The 17,494-nt window shown below is 45.3% G+C and overlaps 1 protein-coding gene across 1 annotated transcript in view; it reads left to right on the top strand.

The window, feature by feature from the left end:
- The window catches only part of LOC147120255 (uncharacterized), a 345,184-nt gene that overhangs the window by 90,363 nt on the left and 237,327 nt on the right, over positions 1–17,494 (top strand). The window contains exons 7-8 of the mRNA XM_085985900.1: positions 8,967–9,020; positions 13,263–13,316. Of these exons, the coding sequence (XP_085842026.1) occupies positions 8,967–9,020; positions 13,263–13,316 (108 nt within the window). The remainder of the gene's footprint in view (positions 1–8,966; positions 9,021–13,262; positions 13,317–17,494) is intronic.

Below are 17,494 nucleotides of genomic sequence, written 5' to 3'. Positions count from 1 at the left end.
ACCCTCATCTACCCTCCTTGTTATCTCCTCAAAAAATTCAATCAAGTTTGTCAGACACAACCTTCCCTTAACAAATCCGTGCTGACTATCCTTGATTAATCCGTGTCTTTCTAAATGAAGATTTATCCTGTCCTTCAGAATTCTTTCCAATAATTTTCCCACTACCGAGTTTAGGCTGACTGGCCTGTAATTACTCGGTCTATCCTTTTCTCCCTTTTTAAACAAGGGTACCACATTAGCAGCCCTCCAGTCCTCCGGCACCACACCTGAAGCCAGAGAGGATTGAAAAATGATGGTCAGGGCCTCTGCTATTTCCTCTTTTGCTTCGCTTAACAGCCTGGGATACATTTCATCCGGGCCTAGGGATTTATCCATTTTTAAAGCTGCTAAACCCCGCAATACTTCCTCTCTCACTATGTTTATTTCATCTAATATTTCACACTCCTCCTCCCTGATAGCAATGTCTGTTTCGCCCTCTCCTTTGTGAAAACAGACGCAAAGTATTCATTAAGAACCCTACCGACATCTCCCACCTCCACACACAGATTACCCTCATGATCTCTAATAGGCCCTACCCTTTCTTTAGTTATCCTCTTACTCTTAATACATTTATAAAACATCTTTGAGCTTTCCTTGATTTTACTTGCCAAGAATTTTTCATGCTCTCTCTTTGCTTTCCTAATATCCTTTTTAGTTACATCCCTGCACTTTCTGTACTCCTCTAAAGATTCTGGAGTGTTTAGCCCTCGGTATCTGTCATACGCCTCCCTTTTTTTCTTTATCCTACCCTGTATGTCCCTAGACATTCTGGGGGCTCTAGATTTGTTAGTCCCACCTTTTTTCTTTAAGGGCACATATTTGGTTTGAACCTTTTGGATCTCCTCCATGAATGCCTCCCATTGCTCTGACACTGATTTACCTTCAAGTAGCTGTTTCCAGTCTACTATGGCTAAATCCCCTCTGAGCTTAGCAAAATTTGCTTTTCCCCAGTTTAGAATTTTTATTCCTGGTCTATCCTTGTCCTTTTCCATAACTACCTTAAATCTAACTGAATTATGGTCACCAGCACCAAAATGCTCCCCCACTGATACGCCTTCTACCTGCCCAGCTTCATTCCCTAAAACTAAATCCAGAACCGCCCCCTCCCTTGTTGGGCTTGCTACATACTGGCTAAAAAAGTTCTCCTGGATGCATTTTAGGAATTGCATACCCTCTATACCCTTCACACTAATTTTATCCCAGTTAATATTGGGGTAGTTGAAATCCCCTACTATTACTGCCCTATAGTTTTTGCACTTCTCAGAAATTTGTCTATATATTTGTTCTTCTATCTCCCTCTCACTTTTTTGGAGTATGTAGTACACTCCCAGCAGTGTGATCGCCGCTTTTTTGTTTTTAAATTCGACCCATATGGCCTCGTTTGATGATCCTTCCAACATATCATCCCTCCTCACAACTGTAATAGTTTCTTTAATCAATACCGTGACCCCCCCTCCCTTTTTACCTCCCTCTCTATCCCGTCTGAAAATCCTGTAACCAGGAATGTTGAGCTGCCATACCTGCCCCTCTTTCAGCCACATCTCTGTAATAGCTATAATATCATACTCCCAAGTATCTACCTATGCCCTCAGCTCATCTGCCTTGTTCGCTATACTCCTTGCATTGAAGTATATACCATTTAGTACAGGCAAACCTCCTTGTTGACTACTATCTAGCCCTTGATTCCCCTGTTCTTCCAATTTACTTTCTACGTTTTTGTTTTCCAATTCCAGTTTTTCTTCCCTCCCCACTGACTCTATTCTTAGGTTCCCATCCCCCTGCCAAGCTAGTTTAAACCCTCCCCATCAGCACTAGCAAACCCTCCCACGAGGATATTGGTCCCGTTCCCGTTGAGGTGCAACCCCTCTGGCTTATAGAGGTCCCACCTCCCCCAGAAACGGTTCCAATTCCTCAGGAATCTAAAGCCTTCCCTCCTACACCATCTCTCCAGCCATGTATTCATCTGCTCTATCTTCCTATTTCTGTACTCACCAGCACGTGGCACTGGTAGTAATCTAGAGATTACTACCTTTGAGGTCCTGCTTTTTAACCTCTTTCCTAGCTCCCTAAACTCTGCCTGCAGGACCCCATCCCTCTTTCTACCTATGTCGTTGGTACCGATATGGACCACGGCCTCTGGCTGTTTACCCTCCCTCCTTCGAATGCCCTGCAGCCGTTCAGTGACATCCTTGACCGTGGAACCAGGGAGGCAACATACCATCCTGGAGTCACGTTTGCGGCCGCAGAAACGCCTGTCTGCTCCCCTAATTATTGAATCCCCTATCACTATTGCTCTCCCTCTCCTCTTCCCCCCCACCCCACTGTGCTGCTGAGCCTTCCATGGTGCTGTGGACTTGGCTCTGGCTGCACTCCCTGGAGGAACCATCGCCCTCACCAGTACTCAGCACCAAATACTGGTTGGTAAGCAAGATGGGCTCAGGGGACTCCTGCACTGCCTGCCTGGTCCTCCTCTTCTGTCTGGTGGTCACCCATTCCCTCTCTGCCTGCAAACTCTTAAGCTGCGGGGTGACCACCTCCCGAAACGTGCTATCCACGTAGCTCTCAGCCTCATGGATGTACAGCAGTGACTGCAGCCGCCACTCAAGCTCCATAACCTGGCGCTCGAGCTGCTGTAGCTGTCGACATTTCCTGCACATGTGATCGTCCAGACCACGGGAGGTGTCCAGGACTTCCCACATGGCACAGGATGATGTGCATTCCACGGGTGTGAGCTGCCCTGCCATACCTCTAATTAACAGACTATTTACTAACCTAACTGGAATAAACTTAAAACTTTAAGAAAGCCAAGTACAAACACTTACCAGATACTCACCAATCAGCTCACTCCCCTTGTGCCGACGTCACTTTTGACTTCTGACGTCACTTTTTGAAAATTCTGCCAGTGCTGAGTTGGTAGCGCCACCACCACCTCGCCGCTCCTCCCAGGTCCGGACTACCGCTGCCCTTGTGTTTCATTCAGTGAAGGTATAAATATGTTCTTTGTGATTTATCAAACATTATAGTCTGCTGTTTTCAATGTGTGCTTCAAATGAGACACGTATTAAAAACAACAGATTGTAGTTATTGATAAATTACAAAGTACTTATAGCACAGAAAAAGGCCATTCAGCCCAACAGATCCATGCCGTGTTTATGCTCCACATGAGCCTCCTCCCACCCTTGTTCATCTAATCCCATCAACATAACCTGCCCAGTTTGGGTTCCGCCAAGACCACTCGGCTCCCGACCTCATTACAGCCGTGATCCAAACATGGACAAAGAAGCTGAATTCCAGAGGTAAGGTGAGAGTGACTGCCCTTGGCATCAAAGCAGCATTTGATAGAGTGTGGCATCAAGAAGCCCTGGTAAAACTGAAGTCAATGGGATTCAGAGGGAAAATGCTCCACTGGTTTGAGTCATACCTAGCACAAAGGAAGATGGTTGTGGTGGTTGAAGGTCAAACATCACAGCCCCAGGACATCGCTGCAGGAGTTCCTCAGGGCAGTGTCCTAGGCCCAATCATCTTCAGCTGCTTCATCAATGACCTTCCCTCCAACATAAGGTCAGAAGTGGGGCTGTTCGCTGATGACTGCACAGTGTTCAGCGCCATTCACAACTCCTCAGATAATGAAGCAGTCCATGCCTGCATGCAACTAGACCTGGATGACATTGAGGCTTGGGCTGATAAGTGGCAGGTAACATTCGCGCCACAGATGTGCCAGACAATGACTATTTCCAACAAGAGAGAGTCTAACCACCTCCCCTTGACATTCAACGGTATTACCATCATCGAATCCCCCACCATCAGCATCCTGGGGGTCACCATTGACCAGAAACTTAACTGGACCAGCCACATAAATACTGTGGCAACAGGAGCAGGTCAGAGGCTAGGTATTCTGCAGCGAGTGTCTCACCTCCTGACTCCCCAAAGCCTTTCCACCATCTACAAGGCACAAGTAAGGAGTGTGATGGAATACTCTCCACTTGCCTGGATGAGTGCAGCTCCAACAATAGTCAAGAAGCTCGACACCATCCAGGACAGAGCAGCCTGCTTCATTGGCACCCCATCCACCTCCTTAAACATTCACTCCCTTCACCACTGGCGTACCGTGGCTGCAGTGTGTACCATCTACAAGATGCACTGCAGCAACTCGCCAAGGCTTCTTCGGCAGCACCTCCCAAACCCACGGCCTCTTCCACCTAGAAGGACAAGGGCAGCAGGCACATGGAAACGCCACCACCTCCAAGTTCCCCTCCAAGTCACACACCACCCTGACTTAAAAGTATATTGCCTTTCCTTCATCGTCACTGGGTCAAAATCCTGGACTCCCTACCTAACAGCACTGTGGGAGTACCTTCTCCACATGGACTGCAGCGGTTCAAGAAGGTGGCTCACCACCACCGTCTCAAGGGCAACTAGGGATGGGCCAATAAATACTGGCCTTGCCAGCGACTCCCAGATCCCATAAGCAAATTAAAAAAAAATCCTTCTATTCCTTTCTCCCTCATGTGCTTATCTAGCTTCTCCTTCAATGTATCTATGCTATTTGATTCAACTACTCCTTGTGGTAGCAAGTTCCATATTGTAACCACTCTTTGGGTAAAGAAGTTTCTCCTGAATTCTCTTTTGGATTTATTCGTGACTATCTCATATTTATGGCCCCCAGTTCTGGTCTCACCCACAAGTGGAAGCATCTTCTCTGTGTCTACCCTATCAAACCCTTTCATAATCTTAAAACCTCTATTCGGTCACCCCTCAGTCTTCTCTTTTCTAGAGAAAAGATCCCCAGCCTGTTCAATCTTCCCTGATAGGTATAACCTCTCAGTTCTGGTACCATTCCAGTAAATCTTTTTTGCACCCTTCCAGGTGGAGACCATAAGTGTTCATAACACTCCAAGTGTGGTCTAACCAAGTTTCGATACAAGTTTGACTTAACTTTTCTGCTTTTCAATTCTATCACTCTAGAAATGAACCCCAGTGCTTTGTTTGCTTTTTTTTATGGCCTTATTTACCTGCATCACTACTTTTAGTGATCTGTATATTTGTACCCCCAAATCACTCCGTTCCTCCACCCCATTTAGACACTTAGGGGAAAAAATTGGGTTGCTTTGCGCCTCCCGTTAGCACCCTAAGAGGGCACTAATGGGGCGAAAAGCAACTAGCGCCCTGGCGCGACGCCGCCCATGCCTCCCGTGAAATTCAGCGGGAGGTTAGCAGCGGCGCTAACCGGTAGCGCTAACTGGTGATGACATAATCACCATGCGCAGCGCCCCACTCGCGCCCTGGCCGCGACCTTTGGGAGTGCCCCCTGACTTACCACCAGACGCTATGTCCGACGGGGTCAGGGGGGCCTACCTGCGGCTGGGAAAGTACAATTTAAAGGCGAGGTGCGGGGCAGCCATTTTTGTTGTTGGCCGTTTGCCAGCACCTGCCTGCGCTCCCATCCCCGGCCTCCTGACCAGCACCCCCCCCCGCCACCCCCGCGGAGTGCCGGTTGCGCTCCAAGAGCCCGGCACTTCTCTTGAGTGCCGGGCTCTTTTGCCGGCACTCCCTATCCCTGGGGGCCCAGCTGGGCCCCGGGTCACACTGTGCAAGGCCCCTCCCTTTTAAAAAGGGGCGGAAGGCTTGCAATACCGCGGCACGACGTGCTGCGATATTGACTCGCAGCGCCCCAAGAGGGATGTGGGGCGCTTCCATTAGTGCCCTGCTTCCCTCTTGGGGTGCAACCACTCAATTTCCGGCACGGGGGCACTAATTTTTCTGGGGTGCTAAAAGTAGCGCCCCGGCGAAGTTAGTGCCCCAAATGGGGCGCTACTCAATTTTTAGCTCTTCTTTTCCAAGCAGTATGTGGCCTCCTTATTCTTCCTACCAAAATGTACTACCTCAGACTTATCTATATTGAAGTTCGTTTGCCAATTACAGGCCCGTTCTGCAAGTTTATTAATGTCTTCCTGTATTTTGTCACAGCCTTCCTCTGTATTAACTGCACCCCACAATTTGATGTCATCTGCAAATTTTCAAATGGTACTTTCAATTCCTGAATCCAAATGGTTTATGTAAATGATGAACAACAGTGATTCCAGCACCGATCCTTGTGGAACACCACTACCCACCATTTGCCAATCTGAGTAACTACCTTTAGCCCCTACTCTCTCTTTTCTGTTTGTAGCCAGCTTGCTATCCATCCTTTTACTTGTCCCCTGACTCCACATGTTCTAACCTTAGTCATAAGTCTACTATGCCATACTTTATCGAAGACATTTTGGAAATCTAAAAATGTTACGTCGACTACATTGCTCATATCTACCCTTTCTGTTACTTCTAAGAATTCAATAAGGTTGGTCAAGCATGACCTTCCTTTTTGGAAGCTGTGCTGACTACTCTTTATTATATTTTTGGTTTCTAGATTTTATGTTATTACATCTTTGAGTAAGGATTCCATTATCTTTCCTATCACCAATGTTCAGCTAATTGGTCTATTGTTCCCTGGACTTGTTCTATTTCCATTTTTATATATAGGAATCATATTAGCTGTCCGCCAGTCCTCTGGCACTATTCTCTTTTCTAATGATTTTTTATATATATCTAATAGTGCCTCTGCTAGCTCCTCCCTAATTTCTTTTAAAATGTGTGGATGCAATCCATCCAGACCAGGGGTTTTATCCTCTTTAAGTTTGATTAGTTTATCAATTATTACTTCCCTCTTTCTATATTGAATATCTTTATATAATTTTTGATCTCTTCTTCTAATGTCTTGACCACCATGTTAATCTCCCTGGTAAATACTGAGGCAAAATAATTAGTTAATATTTCTGCCATTTTGCTGTCACTGCCTGTGAGTTTATCCTATGTATCCCTTACTGGCCCTATTCCTATCCTTATTTTTCTTTTGTTATTTATGGGCTCGATTTTGTCAATGGGCAGCTTTTGGAGGCGGGACTCCCACTTCTTGGGTTGTAGTCTTGCCTCCATCGACTTGTGGCCAACCCACGCTATTTTCTCTTGCTTGACCTTGTTAAGCCCGCCCAGCGGGCTCAGCAGGCCAATTAAGGGACACCTGGTTACTGGTGACATCAGCGATTGTCAAGAGCTTTTGACCATTTATGTTACCCGTGTACCTTTCCTTGGTCTGACCTTTACTCTCATTTCCTATTTCTTTTGTCTTCAGATTTATGTTATTTTCACCAGATCCCCCCCCCCCCCCCCCCGCCATCTTACTAGTTTGATAGCCCTATTTATTTTTTGCACTAGGACCCTAATTACTGGTAGTAATCCCAAGATTACCATGAGGTCCTGTTTTTTAAATCACCAGAAGCATGTAGTTATATCTTCACTGAATGAGACATGTGAACTAAATTCACATTACTTCAAATCAGGAGTGACTGTCCCCTTTACTGATGAACAAAGGTACCTCTGTATACAGTCATTATCTGTGTTCTCCATAAAAATGTAAAGTCTAGAATGAACTTGTATTTATAAGGTTTCTTTTATCACACCAGGACGTCACAAAGTAATTCATAGCCAATGAAATTCTTTTGAAGTGTAGTCACTGTTGTAATGTAGGGAAGCTGGGTCCCACAAACAGTAGTGCGATAAATGACCAGATAATGTTGTCCAGATCATTAGAAAACCACCCTGCTCCCTCCTCTGCTGTTCTTCGAATAGTGCCATGAAATTGTACATGCTAACCTGAGAGAGCAGACGGAGCCTTAATTTAACGTCTCTTCTGAAAAACACAGCAGTCCCTAAGTTGTAGATTTTGTGATCAAGTCTCTATAATGGCGCTATAAGCCACAACCTTCTAATTCAGAGGCAAGAGCGCTCCCTGTGAGTCAAGGGTGACACTTTCTTTCATAACCTCTTGAAATGCCATTTGGCCCGTGAAGCCCAGTCCATTCACATACTATATATAATGTACTCTAGTATTGATTCTACATCGCCGATTTAATCTTCTGCTACTTTTCAATACCCCAAAGTTATTGGAGCAAAACTCCAGAATATTTAGCCATCCTCCTGTGTCCACTATGCAGCCTCTGGCCCATTTCTCTCCACAGAAAATGTCCCACCCCGTATCCCACACTTTCTTTGAGAAATGTACATGCTTTACAAAAGAATAATAACAGGATTGTGCAAATCTGTTTGCGGAGCTTAATACCTGATGTAAACACAATTTTTTATGCACATGGTCACCGGAGTGTTGTGATATGAATACTTAATGCTGTTACATCAAATTCCTCTCCACTATTTTAACAGAAGCACTTACCCATTCTAAATAAATGGGCTAACGTCTCAGTTAATTTAACGGAGAGAGCAATTTGAAAGGAGTGCGCTAAGTGTTTTGCACAATAACATTGCAGTAATTTCCAGGCTTACATTTGATAACTTGATCAAAACTGTAAGTGCTTTTGGGCCTATAAATTTTTCATGATTGTGATTATAATCATGTTAAAAATGGAATAGTACACAGAGTTGACAGAAATCAGAATTGGTTCACCTAATATAAGTTTAACAAAGATAAACTTTGCAAATATTATTAGCCATGTTAAGAAGACAATCTTTTATAGAGACTTTCATTGCAACAACAAATGTATTACTTTTTTAATGTGTGTGATCATTATAAATGATCAATTTTCAAATATCTGTTAAGTTTTTTGCAAAAATCTTTTCAATTGAACATAGGTTGTGATATGCAGTTATTAATTTTTTTGATAACTGCTTATCACAACCTATGTTGATGCTTTGCCTATAAAAATCATCAAAATATATCCCAAATTGTAGATGCTTATCAATATGGATCTAATTGTTCAAGAAAATAAATACAAGCCTTTGGCTGAATTGTAAAATGTGCTACAAATGACATTGCACACACACTTTTATGCAGAAAAGATAATGTTTTGCTAATATGTGTAAATGTTAATTGCTCCTAGGGTCCTCAAGGTTACCTAGGCTCAACTGGTGAGACTGGATCACCTGGCTCCAGAGTGAGTATCTTAACAGAGATCGACAGCTAGTATACTTGGTACTGTAAGGGTGAAACTGAATATTGTGTTTTATGTTGAAACAACAGCTTAGTTTACTACTGTAAGATTGTAATCTTATCTTTTCCTCTTGCATGCACGTTATTTTGATATTTGAAGTAAATATCTTTTTCATACCTATTACTTTATTTTTCCTGGCATGGCAGTGGTACATATCTATGTGTTCTTAAAGATGATGTCCCCTTAGAGCTTTTAGGTTACATTTCTGGATTTTCTAATGTTGCCTGAAACTACACCGTAAAGCTTTTTACAAACGCTCCTGCTATCAGCTTTGAAATATGATGGCCTAGAAATTCAGTTGCTTGCGCCACCAGTTTGCGCCCAAAGAGGCCACTCAGAGGCTTTAGCGCCTCTGGCCACAACCACCGCGATATTTAGCGGGGCGCTAATGGCGGCGTTAGCCTGTAGCGCTGCGCCGCCACCGATGACGTCATCGGTGTGCGCAGCGCCCCGCTACCACCCCGAGCGCCATATTAGGTCGGGCCCGCCTCTTCCGCGCCGGCCGCAAACAGTGACCGGTACACGGGGGGGCCTACCTGTGGCGGTAGTGGGGCGAGTTAAGGTGGAGGTGCGGCCGGCCGCTTTTTCGGCGGCCGCCTGCCCGCACCTCCGTCCCCGGCCTCCTACACCCCCCCCCCACAGCATTGCCGGCTGTTTCCCGAGAGCCCGGCACTTCTCCTTGGTGCCGGGCTCATTTGCCGGCACTCGCGAGCGGGGATCGCGCTGTTGCAGGCACCTCCCCCTTAACAGTGGGAGGAAGGCCTGCAGTACCGCAGCCTGCCGTGCCGCAGCGGGTGGCGCTGCGGCACTTTGCACGCCGATATTCAGTTTCAGCGCCCCAAGCAGGGCGCCGAAAGCCTTGTTTAGCGGCCGGCTTCCACTTGGGGCGCTGAAACTGAATATCCCGATGGCGCAAGTGGCTCCACGTGCAGCGGTAATTCCTGCGCCCAGGCGAGCTTGGCGCCCCAAACTGAATTTTTAGCCCAATATGTCTGCATCTGGGTGTGAGCAAATATTTTACATAAAACAGTTTAAAGTTTTTTATAGCTTCGGAAGAGCATAACAAGAAGGGGGTTAAGGGTGCCATTATACCATAGATGCCATCTTAAACGGGTTTCTGTATAGAATGATGCAGAGTCAGCAGGCCAGACTGCAATTCATACTCTGCCCAGTGAGGAGTAAACTCTGTATTTTATGTATTTGGTCGAATGGACCAATTGGGACACCTTTGGGGTTTATGTGCACAAATCGTTGAAGGTGGCAGGGCAGGTTGAGAAAGTGGTTAAAAAAGCATACGGGATCCTGGGCTTCATAAATAGAGGCATTGGGCTGGATTTTCATTGAGGAGACAGGTAGGAGGCAGAACTGCAACTTTTGGGGTTGTAGTCCCACCTCCATCGAGTTCTAGTCAACCCATGCGATTTAGACTTGATTGACCTTGTTGAGCCCTCCCAGCATGCTCAGCAGGACAATTATGGGCCACCCGGCAACTGGTGATGTCACAGATTGAAATTTCATCTGTCAAGACCTTTTGACAGATGAAATATCAGCATTTCACAGCTTTTTGAAGCTGTCTAACACTGACAATCTGTACTCCAGGTTAATTCCTTCCTCTCAGGATGATTTAGAGATCTCCCTGGAACAGAAAGCAGAGGCTGCAGATTTTGACAGATCGCGGCCATTCTGCTTTCTGTGCCGGTGAGATGAGGGACTCCGAGACCTGAAGGAAGGAAGGCTGTAAAGGTTAGTAGAAATTCTTTAAACACTTTACACAAACCAAACACACTTACCTCTGCACTCATGCACCCATTACTCACCTGAACACCAGACATCTCGACCCCTTCAAGCCCTTCATCCTGATGGCCCGCCTCGCTAACTTGGCGTGGTTTAGAGCCATCGGGAATCCCACATTTCAACAATGAAAATAAGGATTAGGCTAAAATCTGCCTGTTAACTACCTGTTAACAGGCAGTTAATTGGCACTAATCCCCTTCCCACCTCGGGGAGGCGGGTCCCAGTGCAGGTCGGGTACCCGCCTCCTTTGAAACTGGCATGGAGGCGGGTTGGGGCGGGATGGGGTCAGGACCCCCAATTTCGGGATTTTAAACCCCCACACGCCTCTAATCCCGACTCCACGGCCCAATGAAAATCCAGCCCTAAAGAGTACAAAAGCAAGGAAGTTTAGATGAGCCTTTATAAAACACTGGTTCATCCTCAACTGGAATATTGTGTCCAATTCTGGGCACCGCACTTTATGAAGGATATGAAGGCCTTAGGATGCAATTTTGCTGTGCTCAGCGGACGGGATGGGTGGTGGGTCAGCTGTGAAATTTAAAATGATTGACAGCGGGTCGGGAAGCTGCTGTCAAAATGCGCACACCTGCATTTCAAGATGTTGGTTCTGCCAGTGCTGAGTGGATCCGACAGGCAGCGGCGGGGGACTCAATTCAAATCATTACTGGCTTCTTTACAGCCACTTAACAATGCTTTTTTTCCCCAGCTTTTTGAATTTGACAGGTCACCCACCAGTTTCCCGCTGTGCCTAGACCTCGTCTGTGAAGCTGAGGTGGGAGTTCACTTGCCATTGAATCAGCTGATGAGCTGACAGCTTCAAATGTCAAGTCAAAGTTCCCAGCTGATTGAGAAATGTTCCCTTAACCACTAGCTTCTCTAAACTAATGTGAAAGTCTTGTTTAATGAAAGATGTGCATTTATATAGCACTTTACTACATCTCAGAAATGTTAAGTCCATGAATGATTGAGACACGGACTAGCAGGAGAGAAAACAAACAGATCTTTACTGGTGAAAGGCATAAACGAAACTAAACAACAGAGGCTCTCTAGCGCCTTTTATACAGGGGTGGTCACTGCCGGTACTGCAGTCTGAGACCAGTTATTCTCTTAAAGGTACATACACAACAAGAAATACCTCAAATTAATTACATTGAAGTGCAGTTATTGTTCCGTAGGCAAATGTGGCAGTAATTTGCAACTAAATCAGATCCCACACTCACACTATCTACGCTATAAGCTCTCTGTGGCATTAATGTCCTTTCTATAATAGGGCTCCCAAAACTGCACACAGCACTCTAACTTTGGCCTAACTAATCTTTTGTACAAGTTTATAATTCCATCTTCACTCTCGTACTAAATGCCTCTATTTATAAAATTGAGATGTTGTTAGCTTTTTATGGCTTTATCTATCTGCATATGCACCCTTCAGCATATTTCTATTGCATGTAAACTCCCATTCCTTGTTTTTCTTCCCAAAATGTACTACCTCGCACTTATCCACATTAAGCTGCATCTACCATCTGTCTACCGACTCCATTAAGCCTTCCCAAATCTTTTACGGTCCTTCTCGCTATTTGCCAAAACCCCTATTTTTGAGCCATCAGCAAATTTCAAGTCAATGTGCTATATACCCAGGTCCAAATTAGGGACAAAAACTGAGAACAAAAGTGAACCCAGCACTGACCCCTCAGGTACACCACTTCCAACACTTCTCCAATCTGAGCAATACCCAGAAAATGCCATTGGAGCAACAGAGGAAGCAAGGAGACCCTATTTTATGGTCTTTGTGTTGACAGGAAAATTGAATTTTTTAAATGTTAGAAAAATACCAATGTAAGAATATGACTGAAATTCAGCACTTTACAATTGTACTCAAAAGAAGTGATTTGACAAAATTGCACTTCCAGCAAGGTTACTCATCTGCCAGAAGAAAATATTTGGATATTGCTGACAGATTGCCTGCAATTTTCTGACTATTTAAAATGGTGGCAAATTTTGGGGAGCATAACTGTAATTTCCCATTATCTGTTCCCAGCAGGTGAGGCTCCCAACCATTTCACCATCATTTTATCAAATTAGTCCTATAATCTTATTGTACTTCCAAATAAATGTCAGCTAACTTAGCATTTTTTTGTTCACCTTTAAAATGAAATATTACCTAAGTACAGAAACGTTACTTCACAGAATGAGCACTTCTCTTTCCATTGCTATTGCCTACCCACAAATCATTCTCAAAGAAATTACTTGTTGCTTCACTGCTTCTAAAACCAACTTGTTCCTCAATTAATTCCTTTTTATTCTTATTTAGTGTAATTATTGAGCTAGTATTAAATATGAAGCACCAGTGCATCAATCTTGATAGAAATATTAATAGCATTTTTTCCATTGCAGGGCCAACCAGGTCCTCCTGGTGCATTGGGTCCACCCGGGCCACACGGAAAAGATGTAAGTACCTTATCTCCTGTCATTCACCAAATTGTTTAATTTTTGTTGCCAATTTTTGCTTCTAAAGGATGAATCATATCCAAGCTCAAAGCAGCATGAACTACTCAAATCGAGGTACTCGTAAATGAACTCATCCATAAAAGTTCACTTTGTGTTCATACTTTGGTCAGCATTTACCAAAACTTGTATAAGAAGAATGACTGAATAATATCTACAATCATTTAGAAAATATGTGATGATATATGCCATTTATATCTGAGCTTTACTATGTGATATCATCTTTAGCTCACTTCTAATTCTACATAAACCAATTTGATTAACATGTGACTAATGAAGCCACAGTTCTGTTACCAGCAAGAGTAAGCACTGACTAAAATGATCATAACCACTGTTTTGCTTTTCATGGAAAAACTGATGGAATTATGGAATGTCATTCCTAAAACATTTGGCAAAAACATCCTCAAATCCCATGTAATAAAAATGAAACTTGCCTTAATCAATCACTATAAACTGTGGCCGTGAGAATCATTTAGCTCTTACCAAATCAAATACTGAACAAAGCATGATTAATGCTGCTGAATTTTGCCGGTGCTCAGCGTGCGGGTTTGGAGGCGGGTCCACTGTCAAAATCGAAATGATTGACAGCGGGTTGGAACCCGCTGTGAACCCGCCTCCATGTAAGTTTCCAAAGTGTCGGGTCTGCGATTTCAGAACAGACCCAACACCAAGCGGCGGGGAAGGCATTTAAGATACTTAACTGCTTGTTAAGTGCTTGTTAACCACTATTTTGCCAGCCTTTTTTTATTTTACCACCTTTTTAACGGGGTTCACGTCGTTCAGAGATCACGTCAGCTAAGTAGGTCAGGTTCTCTATGTCTCCCCATTATTGTGAATAGGTGACAGCTGCAAAAGTGGTATGAAAGCTACCATTTCACAGCTGGTCACTTTCCAATGCCAGAAGCTTGAGCGTTCAGAACTTGGAAGACACTTTTGAGCTGTATGCAGTTTGGAAGTATTTGGAGTAAACTTTCTATCCAGTGTCACCTCCTTGGAGCAAGCTCTCTCACCATTGACAGATCGCTTCTGTCATCTCAACGTCAGCTGCCATCTATTCCAGCAACATCGGTGCCCTTGAAAAAATCTCACCTTGGTCGTCAGAATCCCACAACGATCAGCCCCAACACCAACATCACCAGGTATACCAACATCACCAACAACAATACCAACCTTCTCCACAATCACCTGATGCTGCACAGGACACAGGGTATCAGCACCCGAGCACATTGCTGCCCGGGAGGCCAGATTTACTTCACTTGACACTGTACACCCTGGCTGCCACATGATGCGCCAGGTTAACACCACCCCACGCCATCACCATAAAGCATTCCTATAATGACCAAACCATTCCTTTCACACTCATCACCATTGCGGGGGGTACCATTATGTCTCACCATTCACTTTAACTCACTAAGACACTTCCAAAGGTGAGCACAGATCTGTACAATGAGGCAAAGTGTTGAAAATATAGATTTCATTGTTTGACAACGCATTAACAGAAAATTTATATGAACATTGCATAAAACACCCAAGTGGCCTCCTTGTGTGTCGTTAGTTGGTATGATTGCACTAGGATGAGGGTGAGTGTGAGGGGTGGCTCGTGAGATGGGGATGTGATAATGTAGATAGAGAGGGATGAGTGGAGGTGTAAGATAAGTTGGTGTGAGTAAGGATGTGCAGGAGTAGGGTAGGGAAGGCAGAGTGATGGGGATGTGATGAGTCACACAGTTGGATGAGGTTGAGTGTGGCTTTGCAGTAACGTTTCATGATCTACTGAAATCATTGAAAGGTTTGCCCACTGCAGCCTGGTCCTCCTGACGACATCCCTGCTTGCCCCCTCCTGTGCAATGTGCAACTAGGCTGTGTTGGTGTTCTGGGGAGGTCTCTTGCGCCCATTGGAAGGGAAGAGCACCTCTCTGCATGCTGTGACGCCCTCCATAAGCATATGGTGGGAGTCATGCGAAAGCCTGGGTTCAGGCGTGCATCTTTGTGCAGTGCATGTTAGTGAATGCGGCCACGGTCCCGTTAAGGAAACTGGCTGATGGCGCGTCATCTAATGACGTCATCAGACCCGCTTCCTTTCAATTGGCCGGGAACCCCACAGGGCGGGCTTAACAAGCCCTATTAAGAGAAAATCCTTTTTACAGAGCAGCTGCAGCTGGGAACGGGACCGAAACCCAGCAACCACCTCTCCCGCTGCAATCCCACCTCCGCTGGCGAAATCGTGGCCTATTTATATTTGGTTAAATATATGCAAATATAAATGTTATTACATTTTGTATGTCATCACAGTCTTAGCTGGGTCAAATTGACTTGGCCAAAATCTGCAAAACAGCAGATATCAATAGGCTCTGAGTCATCTTTATTCAGGTTTTAGCTTAGGAACAGGCCAATGCTCTGTTATAGAGAGCTGCTTCGACAATGATTCATGCCGTCCTCTTTTCTTTGACAGAGTAACTTCTCCCAAATATTCTAATCTCTAATAATCACATCTCCACGGCTTTTCTCTCAAACTTTCTTTCTTTTTTTTATTTCCTACTTACCTTTTCTTTTTTTCATTCTTTTATCTAAGGTGGCTGTGATTCCTCCGGTTCTACACTTAGGGGGGAATTTTAACCTAAAAAAACGGGTGGGTTAGTGTCATGTCGGACGTTAAAGTGTTAAAAACCAGAACCCGCCTGCAACCCGCCCACTTCCGGTTTTAACGGACGCGGGACAGGAGGCGGGCAGCCAACCCGCTCCCGGGAGGTGGCTTGTTTATTTAAGTACTATAATGAGGCTGGAAGACTCTGCTTTAACCTCCAGTTTTAATTTAACTTTAGCTGGTCAGGTTTTGCAGGCCTCGCGAAACCCGCCAGCTAATGCAAGGCGAGGACTGCTGGATCCAGGAGGTAACTGCCTTTGCACTTACCGCCTGGATCCAGCATCCCTGCCTTACCCACCCCCACAATTGGAGACCCCCCCGCCCCCATGAGGCCTCACCCTCCCCCCCCCCCCCCCCCGCGCTCCTCCGGCCCCCAATCCTCACCCAACGCCCCTCACCCCACCCCCATGCTGGTCCTGGTCCTGGTCCTGGTCCCTGATCCGTCTCCAACCCTCCCCCCATGCATTCTCTAAATTGTCAGACTGCTTGCCTGACATCCAGTTTTGGATGAGAAGAAATTTTCTCCAATTAAATATGGGGAAGACCGAAGCCATTGTCTTCGCTCCCCGCTACAAACTCCGTTCCCTAGCCATTGATTCAACCCTTCTCCCTAACATCTGTCTGAGGCTGAACCACACTGTTTGCAACCTTGTTGTCATATTAGATCCTGAAATGAGCTTCCGACCACATATTTGCAGCATAACTAAGACCGCCTATTTCCACCTCCGTAACATCGCCCGTCTCCGTCCTTGCCTCAGATCATCTGCTGCTGAAACCCTCATCCATGCCTTTGTTACCTCTAGATTTGACTATTCCAATGCTCTCCTGGCTGGCCTCCCACATTCCACCCTACATAAACTTGAGGGCATCCAAAACTCAGCTGTCCATGTCGTAACTCACACCAAGTCCTGTTCGCCCATTACCCCTGTGCTCGCTGACCTACATTGGCTCCCAGTTAAGCAATGCCTCGATTTCAAAATTCTCATCCTTGCTTTCAAGTCCCTCCATGGCCTCCCCCCTCCCTATCTCTGTAATCTCCTTCAGTGCCACAACCCTCTGAGATAGCTGCTCTCCTCTAATTCTGCCCTCTTGAGTATTCCTGATTATAATCGCTTAACTGTTGGTAGCCGTGCCTTCTGCTGCCTGGGCCCTAAGCTCTCCACCTCTCTACCTCTCTTTCCTCCTTTAAACCTACCTCTTTGACCAAGCTTTTGGTCAACTGCCCTAATTTCTCCTTATGTGGCTCGGTGTCAAATTTTTTGTCTTATAATACTCCTGTGAAGTGGTTTTGGATGTTTTACAGGTAGACTATCCTTTATCCGAACTTCCGAAAACCGAAAAACTCTAAAAACCAAAGTTTTTTCGTTCAGCATAAGTCGTGCGCACGACATGACCAGAGTGGCGCACGACTTACGCTGAGCAGGGCAGAGGGTCACAGAGTTCCCTCCTGGGTAGGAGATTGCAGGCCGAGCCGGGC

This window comes from Somniosus microcephalus, chromosome 4 (genome assembly GCF_052327205.1).
Source record: "Somniosus microcephalus isolate GS21.2 chromosome 4, FLI_Smic_1.0, whole genome shotgun sequence".
NCBI lineage: Eukaryota > Metazoa > Chordata > Chondrichthyes > Squaliformes > Somniosidae > Somniosus > Somniosus microcephalus.
The sequence above is the reverse complement of the archived record's forward strand: the minus strand, read 5'-3'. Positions and strand labels throughout refer to the sequence as shown.